The 19,257-nt window shown below is 36.4% G+C and overlaps 1 protein-coding gene across 1 annotated transcript in view; it reads right to left on the bottom strand.

Moving 5' to 3' along the window:
* Positions 1 to 492: 492 nt before the first annotated feature.
* The window catches only part of LOC136877135 (NEDD8), a 61,667-nt gene continuing 42,902 nt past the window's right edge, over positions 493 to 19,257 (bottom strand). The window contains exon 3 of the mRNA XM_067150949.1: positions 493 to 882. Within this exon, the coding sequence (XP_067007050.1) occupies positions 617 to 882 (266 nt within the window). The 3' untranslated portion in view covers positions 493 to 616. The remainder of the gene's footprint in view (positions 883 to 19,257) is intronic.

Genomic DNA, 19,257 nt, shown 5'->3' with positions numbered 1-19,257 from the left:
GGGAGACTACAGTATATTCCACATCTTATTTCTGTTTGACTGATGCATCACCTATGTGGCTTTTTAGTAGTAATACGACTGCTAGGGATGATGACTTGACAATACAATTTCAATAAAATATTTTTGTATTTCCTTAAGTTTGTAAAATGTACTAATTAACAAAATGTTAAAAATTACTAAAACTCACCCAAAAAAAGCTTTGGGATACATCTTACTTGAGTAAATACGATTAATATATTCTAGAGGTTACATTACAAATAAATGGCTCATCTTCAGGGAAAATCAGAAGAAATATGCAAATTTTGAACGGTTGATATTGAGACAATACACAGTAATTATCTCCACATATTTACATTAAATATTTTCTATAATTCATTCAGTGATACCATCCTTATTTGATTGGTAGACACTTACCTCCTAAGAAGTTGAAGTAGTAAAAACAACTTGTATTACTGTGCATAAAGGAAGGCAATAATAAAGTGTAACACACAATGGGGGAGACACACAATGTATTTACAGTACAGCAATTGGAGAAAGTATGGAAAGAAGGTTTCCGTTATCATTCAGGCTACAAAATACCATTACAATTATTGTTGACAGTTTGTTTAAAATATTCTTACATACTTAACAACTTCTGTTCATCTTGAAGGAATGTTGTAGCTATTCGTTCCAGATCATCGAGGCTTAAGGTTGTAACCGACTGATTGAAACGTTTCATGAAATGTTCAACAATCTTTTTTGAATCACTCTCATTGTAGTATTGTCTAAGAAACCTGTAAGTTGAATCTCTTAGGACGGTTGTTTCAGGTTCTGGCTTCTTCAGAAGAACATATAATACAGATCCTTCAGTAACAGCATAATCTGCCAGTTTCTTGCCATCATCTGAAAGTATATATAAAATTATTGATTAAACTTTGGACCAGAAAATATTACCATATAGCAGTGTAAATTATCAGAGAAAGATGTCCAGCTCCATGGCTAAATGGTTGGTGTGCTAACCTTTGGTCCAAGGGGGTCCCGGGTTTGATTCTCAACCGGATCAAGGATTTTACCTTTCATTGGTTAATATCGATTACAATTGGCATCATAAATAGGACCCCATTCACACAGATGCACAGGTTGCCTATATGGTGTCAACTTAAAAGACCTGCACCATGTCACTCTGGAGGCCACACACCATTATTATTATTATTATTATTATTATTATTATTAGAGAAAGATATTAATGATATATGATACTGTCTACAAAAAAAAGAAACAAAAAAGAAGGTAAAACGTTTAGACTACCAGCTCCAAAAACAAAATATATAGTGAAATAATGACACTGGATGATAACAAAAACAATAGTAATAATAATAATGTAATATGTAGTATCCTGAAGCTGCAACATAACATCATTCATGAAGAGGGATAGAGAATTTTAAAAATAGAATAAATATAGAAGTCGGCAAGAGGAAAAAGTATCAACCTAGTCTGGTAACTTGAAAATACTATTATTATAGGAAACACTCAGGAAATCAACGTTCAGTTATGCAATATTTTAAACTCTAGATAACATTCTGGGAGCTGCTCTATAGTTCAAAGGTTTTATATTTTCAGACCTAGTGGTTCTACAAGGTCTGCCTCCTTCTCCATCCAGCTCTGTTGTTTAAACCAAAAGTTCTCAGTAACAACTAGTGAAGGGGCACGTATCTACAGAGATTTAAACTTTTGACAGTTTTATTGTACCTATGTCTTGTTCTATTCAGTGTATTAGATTATGGTGAGGAAACAAAGTGAGTTATTTTGTATACAGAGTGCCTTGTGCTAACTAAATACATTTAATTACATTCATTTCATTAGGTTTTGCATAGGAAGCAAAGTTAATTATTTTGAAATGGGATAACTAAATACTCCTTTGACTCCTACCTGTACTCAGAGAAATACTGTATGGCAACGTAAAAGCTTATTTAGGAATACAGCGTAACCAATTAATGACAAACGAAATATACAATTGTAATGCGTAAACTTACTATACTCAGCTAGGTACATTACTATGGCTTTGCTTGTGCCTTGACTCCACATATCACCATCTAGTCTTTACAGCACAAACTATTAGAAGTCAGCAGCTCTAGGCTCATCCTACACTCATGCCGTTACCTCAAAGAGCGGGGCTCTCTGATTGCACAACTATTGTTTAAACAGTAGATGAACTTTCACACTCATTATGTCACTTGCATGTATCAAGTCATTATGGTAAACTATTTCCCTCTTGCTGCCAGTGTATTAAAACATCATCTATAGCATCAACAATTTAATCCTGACAGTTATCAAATCATAGAGGAACAAACTGTGCTCTTCAAATGCAAATGAAAATGAGTTGGAAACCTGATGATGGTTCATCCTTTAGTCAAACTGACAGTGGCGTCAGCAAACAAGCTGAGAACTTGTGAGCTGGTATGTGGTATAACACTGAAGAAAGGTGTATGAAACCAATTTTTGTGAGTAGTTGAATGATGACAAAAAATTATGAAAACTGATATGGTAGATCATGTGGGAAGAAATGGCATACATACTGCTTTAACATACATAAGATATAATTCAAGATATAATTGTCAAATTATACCACGGGAAAAAAAGTTAAAATGAATAAATTCATCATTAAAATCAGACAATTATGTATCACAGAAGTTATAATGTCACGCATCATAATTCTGTACAAAAGGATGGATTTCAGCCATTAGACAGTTTTCAAACCATTTATTTAAGAGCAAAATAAATAAAAAACATGTATTTACACAGTTCGTTTTTACATAAACTGCATGAATTACATTATTTTCAATTATATTGTTTCATTCAATGCCTAAGATACGTTTTGGTGGATGGTACAAATAATATTAAAATATAAAAGATCATATTATACAAAAAACAAAAACTAATTTCTCCACACAGAGCTTCCAGATGAACTATATTAAGTGTCCTTACACTTGGAGCTAACGTGTATTGTACTTGCCTTTCCAACTCTTAAATTACCCACGAACAGTTAACCAGGGGAGAAGCATCATTTCCAAAGATCTAGGGCCAGTTTCATCAACCACTGTTAAAAGTCTGCTAACGTAGTGTTACTTAACACCTTGTTAAGATTTTAACATGGTATTACGGAAAATGCGTTTCAGAGAACTCTATAAAGAGCTCATTAACTAACGTGGCATTAATGTTAACGACTGAGTCAGCAGTATGTAGCATCAATATTGCTTCGCTCTTCTGAATGGTACCAGGTATAATGTTATTCATCTGTCACCTTTCACCTGTATTCTTTTTGCTCAGAATAAGATGTCCCACTTGAAACTGAACTTACTTGGTGTTAGGACAAGATTAGTAAATTAGAATATACAAAGACAAAAACAAAGCCACTTCCGTACAGGCCATAAAGGCCCTTGGAGGAGTGGAAGTTAAAGGCTTCCACCATTGTTAACCGCGGCACGTGATGGGGTAGAGTGGTTAGCTATACACCTGGCCACCTTTGCCCCCAGGAATTAACCTGGTACTCATTTCTGGTGTAGCCTAAATGAACCTCAGGGCCATATGCACCTGCGGAAGTGGAAATCTTGTTTCTTAAATATTACGACTTCCTGACGGGGATTCGAACCCACGTCCTTCCAGGAGAAAGTAAATTAGAATATGCATAGCAGAAATTATAATGAAAGATGATGGGAAAAATATCTGTGGGGTAGTAATTTTACTTCACTGGAAAAGATGATAGTCAATTTATTTTCTAAATGTGGGAATGTTGTATAATATACAAAAAAGACAGATGGTACAACACTAAAGGGAAAAGAAGGAATGAATTAGCAAATGAATGTGACCACGCGGTCAGCAAAACAAAATACCTGTACGACAACCTGAAAAGAAACAGGGGAAAAAAGATTACTTGAAGGACAAGTTGGAGCGGTACAAGACCGGAGGGGGTAAATTTATTCCAGCATCTACAAAGGTTAGAAGACTTTGAAGATTACTGCATAATATCGGTGATGAAGTTTAGCCTCTTCGTAATGATAAACTTGAAAGAAGATATATGATGGTTCAACCTTTCAATACTATTAAAATAAGAAATGCACGTTTTACATTCCTACTTAATTATAATTGGTACCGGTTTTGACCAGTATTCTTGGTCATTATCAGCCGATCACAAATGAGTATAAAAGACAATGCACAGGTAAATAAAATGTGAAGTTTAAACAATTCTGTCAGATGCTGTTTGTGAAGCACTAAAACACTTTAGGGAGCACTGTGTATTGAAATTTCAGCCAACCACAAATAAGTATAAAAGATGATGCACAGGTAAACAAAATGTGAAGATTAAATAATTCTGTCAGATGCTGTTTATGAGACACTATAACACTACAGGGAGCACTGTGTGTTGAAATTTCAATGTTATGAAGAAGTCTAGAATTAAATACGTATTTTTCAGTTGCAGTTCATGAGGCATTGTATAATTTTAGGGATCAACACTGAAGAGACGATCTTGTCTTCAAAATACTAGAAATGTTGCTGTTGTTGTTCCATATAAATTCTAAATAACTTAAGGTTGACAATAGACCTAAAATACAATGACTGGGGGAAACTCCTTGAGAAAAATCAAAGTTGAAGTTAATTCTTGAATAAAATGTTTTTGAGGTGTTGTAGGGATTCTTTCAAGGCATAACAGAAAGCAAGCATAGTGGGACCAGCCAGGAGACTTCCCACAACATCTCAAAAAAAAAAACTTCTTCAAAAATTAACTAATTAATTGATTTCTCCAGGAGTGACACTTTTTGTCTGGTGAGCTTGTGTGTTATTTGATAATGTTATCTCTTGTATAATTTTAAAAAAAAACTTAATGCATAAAAGACCTAGATTTAAAAGTAGAATACTGCTATTTTGCTTTGCAGCTCAAGTGCAACCACTGCCTGAGGAATTTCTAGGGATTCACTCAGATGACTCGGTGAAGGAAATTACATGCTTCTGAATTGGTCTAGGGTGTGTGTTAATTTTAAGAGTGAGGATATAATAGGAAGCGTGCACAAGTGTAATAACGCATATATTGCGTGTGTCTTCCGGTTCGGTTGCAAGAAGAAATATATCACCGCTAATCCATCCGGGAAACACAGTATTAACATGAACTTGATCTTTTTAAAGATATCATTCCAACCACAACTTTGACAGGCACATTCACCACTCCCACTACTGGTATTGCATCACCTTCTTCTAATGAGGGAAATGAAAATAATTTGGAATACTTTTAGGGTAAGAAGAAAGTTACATCATCATTTGATTCAAATGTGATTTGGTCAACACAAAAGCCGAAGCAATCTTTAGATGAGCAAGTAGTTAATTTTACATTTGCATCAAATACAGCTTTTCATAGTGTTAACATCCTAAATTTTCATAGGATAAAATGCATGGTTCTGATCCGTATTGAATTGAAGTTTATAACCTATGAAAATTGAGGATGTTAACGCTATGAAAAGATCTGTTTTAACCTCATCTTCATGTGCCGTCCTGACAATGTCCAACAACATTTCAGCATGACTTAACAAGCACCACGAGAGCACCTCATCTTATTACTTTGATTGATGACGAAACAACATCTAACAGTTCTCCGTCAGCTAGTGGTTATTTAAAGCGGTGTCCAATGACTTGCATATGGCTGACACCACTCAAATAAATTTGGTGATGAACTACGGGATCAACATTAACCAGTTCCCGTTTACAATTGAATTATTAATGACAGCAGTATTAGAATTAACAGTTCTGTGTATATAAATTAATACATGAAAGAGTCTCGATGATGAGCATACTCAAGATGCTAGAACCTAGTTATTTTCAAATTTACTCATAATTTCATCCCAGTTTTTAATGTCAATTTGTATATATTTGTTTCATTTCTTTTATGTCAATTGTATGCATATACATTTGTTTAGTTATTAGATGTTTTACATTAAGGCTGAAGATGGCCAACCCTGGCCGAAACTAGTCCCTAATTAATGTAATTCAGAATATTGCATATTATAGTACTGAAAAGTGGACCATTACTACATTAATTTAATAATCCTCGATTTGTGAAAGAACTCTGCCCAGGTCACACCCCTCCAAACAGAAAGGGAATTGATGGGTCTGTACTGAAAACTATTTATGAAGAGGAAAAGAAAACTTGTTCCCTTATTCTGAAAAATCAAAGTATGTGTCGAGGGTTTGATGATAGGTCAAATGTTCACAATGAACCTAAAAAATGCCTTTAAGTTACCACTGAAACAGGCAATGTTTATTTAGGAGACATTATCAACACATCTGGTCATGCTTACACTGCCAATTATCAGGCAAAAGTAGCTAATAACAGCATTCCAAAATGTGAAGAGTACTTAGAGTGCAAAGTTTGTTCTGTTGTTAATATAATGCTGTCAATATTTAAAAATGTCTCTTCTGCTTGAAAATTATGAAGATTTGGATGTCAACACTTATGGATACTCAGAATTTGTATTAAAACAGCTAGTATATGGCATTTGGGTTCCAAATGTGAGAGAACATTTGATAAATGTAATAAAATACTTCAGAAACAGCCACTTTGCTAATTCATGTTATAGAAAATCTGGTGCTCCAAAATGTGCCAAGTGAAGTGCACTGGAATACCATGATAGACTGCCTGGAGATATATCTTAAAGCCTGGCAAACTCTGGTACAAATTTGTAAAGAAAATCGTGAAACTATTGATAAAGCAGTGAAAACAAGTTTCTAATCTTGTATTAAAACAGAATGTAGGGGATATGCTTACCTAGTGGTACAGGGGTAGCATGTTCTTACCTAGAGGCCCTGAGTTCAATTCCCAGCCAGGTCAGGTTTTTTTCCCCGGGTATGGGGGCTGGTTCTGCCTAGCATACATTATTATAATTGAGGAGCTATCTGATGGTGAGATAGCGAGATAGCCAAGAATTAAGCCCGAGACAAGTTTTCATGTCGACCACACAGCACCTTGTAATCTGCAGACTTTTGAGCAGTGGTCACTTGGTATGCTATGGTTTTTTCGGGTTGTTGTGCCATGAGGTCTGGTTTATGTTGAGGATATGCTTAACTGTTTGAAGCCTATTGCAACTGCCACTGGTGCCGTACAGAAAAATAACTTGCTTACTCCTTTCAACAAGGTCATATCTCAAAAAATTTAATTTTTCAAGAGAGTGATTTTAAAGTTTAAAAGAAGAATAGGGGCCGATGACCTTCGATGTCAGGACCCTTAAAACAACAAGCATCATCATCATCATCATCATCAAAAGAAGAATAAAATGTACTGAAAATAAATATTAAGCCTATGATTGAACTTTTTACTATAGAGCAGATCCTTTTTAGATAATACCTGACAACTTTCTCTGCTTTAAAAATAATAATTATTAAAACATACAACTGTTAAACTTTTTTAAAATATTTATGACGTTCTTGTTCAAAATTTCATAGATGGTGCTTAGAGTATGTCAAAATATGCCATTATTTTCACTAAATTAATACAATTTGATTCTGACATTGAAGTATCTTGAGCTATGTCGCCCTTGCAAGGATAATTTCATTCCAAACAGGCAGTTATACCTTATTCTTTAGATGTTTACTTTTATTAGATCTTATAGTTTAAATGAAAAGAGTTTGGGAAAGGCACAGGAATTTTTTTTTATTAATATAAACCACAGATAGAGGCAATAAAATTTTCATTTTCTTAGGCAAATTCCAAAACGATTGAGGGAAAAAGGTACAAACATACAAAACATAATACAAAAGTAAAAAAATAGAAAAAGTACAAAATAACAAAATAAACACACAATATAATAATACAAAAGTAAGAAAAACAAACAACTGAATAACACTGTTTCTTATTCAATGGTTGCAACAACAACACGTCCTAGTTTAGTTCACATTTTTCACTTGTTAATTTATGTATTTACTTACATTTTTCATAATTTCTGTGCTTTTTGTATTTTTATTTTTTTTACTTTCTATTTTTCTGAATTGGACATATCTCTCCCGATTCCTACTTTGCGTTTTATCTTGACTTTTAATTTATTCTGTTTCATAAATTATTCGTTGTTTTTCATAATACTACTTAATTTGTACCGTAAGCTAAATAAAATAAAAGTACTGTTCCCGAATAACACTAAAGGCACAGGTGCAGTTTCAATTTTGAAGACTTACATAGAGCGTTTTGTAAACTTTTGTAAACAGGTGTGTACTTTCAAAGGTGGTAAGGAATGGTAAAGACCCACTATATTATAACAGAGAACTAAAATAACTAAGGAGGAGGGGCAGGATGGAAAGAAATAGTTAGAAATGACTGTGGAAAAAGGAGAAATTGAAAGAACTTACTAAACTAGAAAAGCAGTTGGAATTTATAAGATTTCTGCAGATATAGTAAAGACAGTCAGTTGGGATACAGTAGTGAATCTTAAGTACTTATTTGATTTTTGTTTGCATGAAGGAGTTATACCAAATGAATGGAGAGTTGCTAGAGTAGCCCTTGTGTATAAAGAAAAGGGTGACATACATAAAGCGGAAAATTACAGGCCTGTCAGTTTGACATGCGTTGCATGTAAGCTTTGGGAAAGCATTCTTTCTGATCATATTAGACAAGTTTGCAAAATTAATAACTGGCACCGAATGAGACGGTAGAGTAAAGTTGCTCTTGCTATACCCTGTTTAAATTGCAAGTTAATCAGCTGAAAGTGCTAATCAGTGTTAAAAAAGTGATATATTTAAGTGCCTTCTTCTTTAAAATATAATTATCATGTCGGTAAAGGAAGTAGCTAAGATATCGGCTTTCGAAGATAGCATGAAAGACTTTCAAGCTCGCCTAGACTCAGCAGTCAGTGCCGCTAACCCACCGAACGTGCTCCAAGCGCTTGGTGCCGAGTTCCAGGAATTCAAGAAACAGGCCAGCGAAGACATCTCCATGCTTAAAGGGGAGTTGAAGGCTCTTGAAGATCGGCTCCAGAAACAAGACGACGCGTTGGACGAGGCCGAACAGTACAGTCGCCGGAACTGCCTATTATTGCATGGTGTGCCGGAACAGCCGTCCGAGGACGTCTACATTAAAATGCTGGACACACTGAAAAATAAACTTTCGGTTGAACTTTCAACTCTTGATGTGGATCGCTGCCACAGGCTAGGCCGCTGAAATAGAACGTCTGCTGAAGTGGTCTCACAGGGAAATCGGCCTATCATTATAAAGTTCCTACGATACCATGATCGTGATCGAGTGTGGCGTGCAAAGCGAGCTTTGAAGGGCAGTGGGCTCATGCTAATTGAGTCCCTCACAAGTGCGAGAAAACATATACTTAATCAGGCAAGGGATTTACGGGGACTGCAGAAATGCTGGACTCAAGATGGACGCATTTGTGTATTAAGAGAAGATGGAACCAAATCTCAAATATCCACGATGGCACAGTTAAAAAACATTGCAGGGAGTAGGATGAACTCGTGAAATTAAGAGAAAGATATTATGTGTGTAGTACCGATAATTAATTTATATTTGTGTGTGTGTATGTGTGTGCTTGTGAAAGTCAGTGAATCTACTCACCAGGTTGCTGGGGTAAGCTTATTTTACATCTTACTTAACTTTTGTTTTTCATACTGCTTACTTTCATATGATTGTTGACCAGTATAACGGTAATACTATTGACCTGCATTCCTCTCCACAGCCCTCACCCTCCCCTTCTCTTTCGTCCCTACCACCTTCAACAGGACTTGTGTTGCAAGAGCAGCTCAGTAGCCACCCGCGATCGTTACATTGTTGTCACCTAAATGGCCAGTCATTATTACCTCATATAGAAGAGGTTCAGGCTATTTTTGAAGTGAACAATGTACATATTATTGGAATCAGTGAAAGCTGGATGCGTACAGACATGCCGTCATCGACAGCTAACCTTGACAGATACTCAATATTACGCCATGACCGCATTGACAAAATAGGCGGTGGACTTCTACTTTATTACAGAAATGACCTGAAATGTAAGATAATTTCCACTTCTGACCCACGACTTACACTGCGACCGGAATTTATGTTTGTAGAATTAGACTGCCATAAAAGATATTGATAGGGATTGTATACAAGCCGCCTAAAATAAGACAGACTGATGATTTTGAAGAGGCATTAGCAAATCTTATCTCGGCATACGATGACATTATAATCATGGGCGACTTTAACACTGACCTTTTGAAGCAGACTAGTGACGCGAACAATCTACTGAATTTATTTATCGCTACAAACATGACAATTTTACCCCTCAACGCTACTAATCATGTTCATTACTCTGACCGCACAAGTCATACCTTAATTGATCTTCTTGTGACAAATCAACCTCAAAAAGTAATTAAGCACGGACAGATCCCTGCTCCTGGCATCTCTTCACATGACCTACTGTACGTGTGTTATTCTACTCGAATACCTAAGTACAAACGACGCTACATTACAATACGGGACTTACGACATATGGACCGGAATAAACTACGCTACGATGCATGTAACTTGCCTTGGGATAGTATACGTAATTTTCAGAACATTAACTCTAAAGTAAACAAATTCAATTCCCTGGTACTGGAAATATTTGACAAGCACGCACCAAAGAAACAGGTAAGAATCACCCGCCATTCTTCCGCTTGGCTAACGGCCGAGATAAGATCTGCTATGGCCAGTCGTGACAAACTCTACAGACAATACAGACAGACGCATGACACAGATGATTTCCAGCAATACAAGATTCTGAGAAACAGAACCAAACAGTTAATTAGGAATGCTAAATATAAATACTTTCAGGAACTGATGAACAATAACAGCCCGAGACAAAAATGGAATAAATTACGCACGTTAGGTATAGGTAAAGCTGTAGAGCAACATGTGCCAAGCATATCGCTAGATGTTTTAAATGATCATTTCGCACGGCCAAGAATAGCCTCTACCTCCTTCCCAGAAAATTCACTACCCTTGTTACAAGATCAGCCTGTGTATGAGCAATTCTCTTTTAGAAATGTCAGCTCGAATGAAGTTAAACGTGTGATATACGCTATAACATCTAATGCCACAGGTAATGATGACATTCCTATATCGCTTATTAAGGATATCTTAGGAGCTGTTCTGCCAATACTAACTCATATATTTAACTACTGCCTGACAAACGGAGTTTTCCCAGATGTTTGGAAAGATGCACTAATTAGACCCATCCCGAAGAGCTCCAAGTTGGATTCTCCTACAGATTATCGTCCAGTATCCATTCTACCACCCTTATCCAAGGTGCTTGAACGTCTAGTTCATACACAAGTTACTGAATACCTTACCAAGCATTCCCTCTTGAATCCCTTTCAATCCGGCTTCAGGAAAGGACATAGCACTGCGACAGCTTTACTACGAGTGACAGATGATATCAGACGTGCAATGGACCAATGGGACGTGACTGTATTGACATTATTAGATCTCAGTAGTGCCTTCGACACTGTTAATCCTCAGTTACTACTGCAGAAACTTCGAGAGCTAAATTTTAACAGTGTATCACTTCGTTTCTTTTTATCTTATCTTGAAAATCGCCGGCAACATGTAACAGTTGGAAATTTGAGTTCAGGATGGCAAAGGAAGACCCTCGGCGTCCCTCAGGGGTCGGTTCTCGGACCACTGCTATTTATCATCCAAATTAATGATATATCAAAAGCTCTTAAATTCTGCAAATTGCAAGTGTACGCGGATGATATACAGATTTACTATCATTCAAAACCGAGTGATATTGATACTGCAATTACTAAAATAAATTCTGACCTTCAACATCTTAGTGACTATGCAAATAAAAACAGTTTATTAATGAATCCAAATAAGACTCAAGTTATTATTATCGGTACCAGTAAAAACCTTTATTCCCTCAAGCAACAGAACATCCCTCCAATAATTTTAAACAATAAAATCATACCCTACTCTACTTCAGTGACCAACTTAGGAATTATCATGACTGAGACTCTAAACTGGACTCAACAGGTGATAAGCACATGCAATGAAGTACATAAAAGCTTATATCCCCTGAAACGGTTCGCTAATATATTCTCTGTTCGACTTAAAGTACAAATAATTCGCTCTCTTATACTACCTATATTTGACTACTGTGACACTGTGTTGACTGGAATAACCTGGGACAGTAACAAGAAACTGGACCGGAGCCTGAACAGCTGCATAAGATATATCTTTAATCTGCGATATGATGCTCATATATCACCTTATTATAAGGAGCTGTCGTGGCTTCGAGTGCACCAGCGCCGTGAACTTCACATGCTATCGCTTCTGCACAAAGTTCTTTCCACTAATACTCCCGACTATCTGTCTTCATCTTTTTTTTTACCTCTCGTCCTATCATGAACACAATACAAGATCTGGTTCCTCTCTTGCCATACCTATAAACCGCACTGCTGTGTACAACCGCTCCTTCATAATCTCTGTGTCTAGGTCATGGAATTCGCTACCTGCGAACATTAGAGAAAATCCTTCTCATCGCAAGTTTAAAGTGGCTTGCCGGGAGCATTTGCTGGGTAGATCCCGCTGACTTGCTGGATAATTGTTCAGTGAATGAAGGAATGAATGGGATGAATGAATGGATTACTGCAGTTACATAATTTAAGTGTACGTTATTTTGTGTATTTTAAAATTAAGGATTCTTTCATTATTATTATTATTATTGCTATCAGTATTATTTGTTTTATTTGTATTCGAAATTATAAGTTATGTATATGTATACTCATCTAGTGGTTAAGTGTAAGAGAGGGCCTTGAGCCCTAACTTCGCCACCAATAAAGGCATTATCTATCTATCTATCTATCTGGTTCGATAGAAGGCAGTTTGGGTTCAGGAAAGGTTATTCCTCTGAAGGTCAGCTTGTAGGATTCCAGCAAGATATAGCAGATATCTTGGATTCAGGAGACCAAATGGACTGTATCGTGATTGACCCACACTATGTGATCAAAAGTATCCGGACACCTGGCTGAACATGACGTATAAGTTTGTGGCGCCGTCCATCGGTAATGCTGGAATTCAATATGGTGTTGGCCCACCCTTAGCCTTGATGACAGCTTCCACTCTCGCAGGCATTCGTTTATAGGAAGAGGAGTTAGGGACTGGAATAATTTACCAAGGGGGATGATAAGTTTGTGGCGCCCTCCATCGGTAATGCTGGAATTCAATATGGTGTTGGCCCACCCTTAGCCTTGATGACAGTTTCCACTCTCGCAGGCATTCGTTTATAGGAAGAGGAGTTAGGGACTGGAATAATTTACCAAGGGGGATGTTCAATAAATTTCCAAATTCTTTGCAATCCTTTAAGAAAAGGCTAAAAAAAACGACAGATAGGGAAACTGTCACTTAGGCGACTGCCTTAAATGCACATAACTGGTGACTGATTCTTTTTAGTGTCAGAAATTTTAGGCTTTTGGGTGAAAGCAGGTTTTAACAGGACATTACATTGCTTGGCTTTTCTGATAATAATGGCTTCCATAAAGTCTGAATCCCCCAGTTTGTTTCATTTTCCTTTTGATCAAAGAGTGAACGGAATCCCTTTTGTTTTGGTTAAGGATCTTTGATTATAAATTTGTGAGTGATGGAGTTCAGACCGTATTTACAGAGAACAAAGATGTATGCAGCTAACATGAACTGATTCTTTTGCTGTCCGCTACAATTACCGGAATAGAAAGTTACATCCTTCGATGTTCCAGTGTTCTTCTCAATATATTTTAAAACAGATGGCCTGAGTTCATTTGTTCCATGGTGGCCGTTTGATTCATCCCTAACATAACATTGTATTACTTTTTCATAAGATTGGTAATTGTAAAGTTTACGACATTCAATTTAGATGAATAGTAAAAAGCATAGTCGTCGTCTTTTGGTAATGGCATGACAGCTTGTATATCATAAACTGATACACTAGTGTGTGTTTGTTATCATTCTCCTCTTTTCTTGATAGCTCTTTTTTCAACCAAATACTGATCATAACTTGTCTTCAAGTTCACTTTCTCCATCTCTGACGCATTATCATAAGCAACACGTTTCACACGGATAATTCTTTTACACTGGGAAAAACTGAAATTGAAGTTATTAGTGGAAATGTTATAGAAGCAATTGAAGTTACTGAAGTGAAGTTGTTAACATAATACCTGTAGATGTCAGTTATGCTTCTGAGTCCTTCAATGTAGTGTTTTGAGGTGTTTTTGTGCATATAATGACTTTCAACATTAGGAATTCTGTTGATATGGGCTGTAACTCTATTCCTAATAGGGCAGTCATTGATATCTAAGGTACTTCTGAACAACAACTTACAAACATGAATATATCTGTCATCAGATTAAAAAAAGAACACAGCATTATGATTCTATCATGGCCATTATCCACCTTTGCATGCATAACTATATTTAGGTCTAATTCCTGATGTGCAGTTATGAATAAGCACTTTCTGTTTGGCAACGTGGCCCAGGTTTCAATATGCATAAAAAACACACTTCCTTTCATTCTCAGAGCACTTTAATTGACATTTATCTGTACTCGGAGCTTTAATTTTTCTTGCTTCTTTCACATTTTTGTACGCTTTCCCACTATTTCTAGCTGCCTTCCACATGTTCCTCTTCCAGCTGGATTAATTTGTTTTTCGTTGACCATTTTCAACCGGACTCAGAATATCAACGGTAGTAGCAATGGAGGTTTCAGCATTACTGGGTGAGGCAGGGGATAGTAGTTACAGGTAGGTCACGTGTTTGGCTAACAGTGCTAGCTGATGGTACTGAATGCGTGACATCTAGAGTGCTGTCAGCTGCAGTTACCTTACTAACTTTACAATCATCACTGCTGGAAGGTGTCTGGGCCATGATAACATGGTCAATGTCTTTCTGGAATTCATCTTCACTGCTTTCTTCGTTAGATGAAGATCCCAGTCTTTGTCTACATCAGAATCATTAACAACTTCAGAATTGCTTCATCACTTAAAGCACTGGAACTGTTTGATGAAGAAGAAGAAGAGCAGCTTGACTGGTCAGACCTGGATCCAGAATTATGAATTCCTGCAGTAGACAGAAAAACAAATAAAATTACAGTTTTTTTAAATTTGAATTTTCTTAATATTTACAAGAGTGTAATTAAAAATATATTTTTAAATGATTTTCTTTGTATTTTGATTTTTTTCACTATTCTGATTTCTAGATTACTGATTTTAACAAGTATTTAAGATTTACTGCATATTCAGTGTTACGTGCTGTAAAATTTTCTTACCACTACTGTCGGATGAATTTCCATACGAAGCATCTTCTTGGAACTCTTTCAGTAACATTTAGTGTCACCTTTATTAACATTTTCCTTCGAGAAGTCATAATGATCAATCTGGAAAAGAAAAAGTTTAATTACCAACCGAAGAAGTGACAGGAAGATGCATGCATAACCTGTGACGGCTTTCAAACAGTAGATCTCTTACTGACAATAATGACACAATCCAAAATGAAACTGCACATTTACCTAATAATACTTTTCTTTGGAAGAGCGTCATAAAACAAATTGTTACAAAACCACTTTGACTGAGGAAGATGTTTTACTGACAATAGTGTCAAGTTAAAATAGTACAATTGATGTCTCTCACGTACTGTGCAAGAACGTCATAAATCAAAATAAACTATAACAGGAAGCCTTTCGATCTCTTACACTACTGACATAAAACCAAAGAATACGTTCTTGATACAAAACAAAGAATGAAAAATGCTCTTACCTTGTGTGCAATAGTGTTTTCTGAGGAAATAATAAACTCTTGTAATAAACAACACAGATGTTTCCTACTCAACGGTAACTAACTTGTGACACACTTGAAAAAAAAAAATCCTGAAATATTTTATAATGCAGAAACGACACTTCTGGTCTGTAGCAGCTAAATATTGGGTTAAAGATGTGATGATCTTGCAGGAATACACTACTCTTCCAGGGCATTCTGAAAACAGTCGCAACTAAAAACCACAGATTTTTGAGATATGACGTTAAAAGGAGTGAGTGAGCAAATTGCATTATTTTGGAGTCAGAACATGTGTGGAAGAATCTTCAAATTGAATTTGAAGGACAAATACGTTGCACAAAACTACAAATAATAAATATAATATGGCTCTAACACCAGCTCGTTTCTTAGCTTACATGCTGGATCCAAGAGAACAGAATCTGGCATTGGATTTAACTGAAAAAGGAGAGAAAGCAGCATTTGGATTTGCAAAGTCATCGTAATTGTCAAGTTCACTTCAGGTATTCATATACGTTTGAAATGACATATTTGGACGGAATTTTCACTTTTTCATTTTTGTTTCCTGATGAAAGCTTAATTTTACTTTATGAAAATGTATAGTTCTTACATGTTTCCTGCATAAATATGCTCAGAAAATTGATTTAAAGGGAACAGTGCACCCGTGTCTTGGTCTGAGGTGGGCGTGGCTTCGCTGCACGGAGAATTTCATGGTTCCTTTCGATGTTCTAATTCAAATTTGGGGCTCGTTGTTACAGAATAGCTCTCCATAGACGGCTCCATGAGCATATTCTTTGTATGCAGTAGTAATACTCTTTAGTAATGACAGCTTCCATGGTTTCCATAACTGTGTGTTTTGAGTGAAAATATTGTCATGTTGCCTGTTTACCTGTGTGCATTTGGATGTATATTTGTTGTTGGGATAATGTCCAGAAACTGTACTGGATGTAAGAAGCATTCAAATGATGATAAGCATTCCCCATCCTATTTAGGTTGGAAGGCTAATCATGCTGCAGTCTGTGCCAAAAATTACAGTGGGTCTTCGCCTAATATTGAACAATAAAAATATTTTCTTGCTCAAGTGAGAGTAGAGGTCTGGAGTATGTATATTTCTATGGGGATGGGGATTCCAAAAGTTACAACGCAGTGTGTGATTCCAATCCATACAATGGTAAAGAAGTCAATAAAATGGAATGTGTGGGCCACTACCAAAAGCGTTTAGGAACAGCTCTTAGAAAAATTGTACAACATAACAAAAAGATGGGTGGTAGATGCAAATTAACTGCAGCACTGATAGACAAGTGTCAGAATTATTTTGGAATTGCTTTGCGTTCCAACTACAGTTTCGTAAAAGATATGACAAATGCTATATGGGCAACATTGTATCATTTGACTGCCCATAAAGACAGGCCTTTCCATCACTGGTGCCCTATAACAGACAGTTGGTGTTCATACCATCGAGCCAAAGCTGGCAATCTACTTGAAAATTATAAACATAAAACAGGAATACCACTAGAAGTCCTAAATGCAATGAAGCCTGTATATGAAAGGCTCTGTAATCCAAAAAGTTATCAACATGTCTTCACGGTTTCACTCAAATTACCAATGAGTCATTCAACAGTACGGTATGGAAGAGGTGTAGGAAAAATACGTATGTGGGGCTATCCACTCTCAAACTGGGTGTCATGGATGCAGTTTTACACTTTACTTGTTGGAAACAAGGTTGAAATAGAGGTTGTAAGAAGAATGAAGGTTGTGCCTGACATGTACTCAGCATCAGGAGTGTCACAAGCTGATGAGGTACGTGTACGCAGAAGTCAGCTTGAGAGCACTGCTGAACAAAGACAGCGAAGGAGGTACCTCAGGGGAAGAGGAAAGCTGAAATAGGACAAGAAACTTGAAGAGGAAGGCCGCACCTATGCAGCGGGAGAATTCTAATACTTTCAGTTAAAAAGAAAGAGGGCTAATCATAATACAAATCTTTAAACTTAATTAACTCAAAACTAAAAATTATGTTTTGTTTTTAGGTTCGAACAACAATAAATCGAGTTCTAATTCAGATATCTACCTCAAAAAGGTCTCAAATGGAAGACAATTAATTTAGGAATGTCCTGTACTAGAACTGAGAAAAAATACATCCTCGTTCAAGAACTGAGTACGAAGAAATGAAAAAATATTTTTGAAATTTTGAATTTTTGACAGAATGTGTTATAATTCTTAGCTTAATCGTGATTAACTAATACACTTAGTAGGGGACATCAAGAACACTAACGATAATAGTTCGGCGAAAGAAATATTAAAATAAATGCATTTTTGTAGTTGCTATGTAGTCTCAAAAAAGTGCCGTTTCTGTTAACAAAAAATTCTTGGACAGCCCTGAAATGATAAATTGGGCAATCTTATAGCATAAATGTCTTCATTTACCTTCCTGTTAACTACTGACAAAATTTTAAAAGTTTTGGTGTAAAATTATGGATTTTTTAATGAAACGTATATGAATACCTTCGTCCGTTAATTGTCAAGTTTCAGTCAACATCCTCACCTTTTCAAGAAAGAAGTCACATCACTGTTTACAACCTGCAAGTGATGGAAAAGTCAAATGAATGATATTGATAAATGTAATTTTCCCCATTATTAAACAGTTACTTACAGCACCAGCTTCTTCAGTAGGTGTTGAAAGAATTTTTTCATCTTTTAGGTTAGTGCAGTCAAAAGTACGAAATTGATTACGCACACAGAAAGCCACTAAGACTGTGTTTCTGTTCAAAGAATTGAACAGTGATATGAAAATGTAAGCACTAAACAGAAAATAAAAATAGTCAACACCCTCTATATCGCCACCCACAGTTATTGCTAGCAACAAACGGGTATATGAAAACAGTATAGTAACTACTTAGATATTAGGCCACCCTCCCCCCCCCCCACCTCCACGCCTACCGCCATTCACCACTGGTGGCAGAGGTATGGAAGAGTCGTACAAAGTTATAAATGTGCACGATATATTACGAACCGTTGGTTTAAAATTGTCGGGAGGAATGCAGAAACTATTTCTTTGAACGTAAACATGACTCTTACCTGATCCTATAGGAATGTGAGCAGGTTGAGTGTGCTAATGACCCTCATTATCTGTAGCTTATTTTGTGTGGCATGGTGCCTGAGATTTACTTGCTCTGGAACTGAATCGTCTTGTCATAGATGGGAACTTCCTTAAGGTTCCCCATTCACAATGGACTATATACAAGACAAGCTCTGGAACCCTGGACAAAATACTGACCTGTACCGGTTAAGACCTGTATATGCCGTATTTTTTTGCTATTAATTGTACTTCATCATCATGCAAGACGTTCAGAGCGAACTTGGTTTGTTTACGTTCGGAGGAGCGAACAGGCGAGCCGCCGACAGCTGTGTGTGTGATGTAACTACAGGGACAAGTTAGACTACCTGCCTGACGCCACGTGTAGCCTGCATGGCCTGGTATATT

Source organism: Anabrus simplex, chromosome 1 (assembly GCF_040414725.1).
Source record: "Anabrus simplex isolate iqAnaSimp1 chromosome 1, ASM4041472v1, whole genome shotgun sequence".
NCBI classification, from domain to species: Eukaryota; Metazoa; Arthropoda; class Insecta; order Orthoptera; family Tettigoniidae; genus Anabrus; species Anabrus simplex.
Note: the sequence above shows the minus strand (reverse complement) of the source record. Positions and strands in the feature narration are given on the sequence as shown.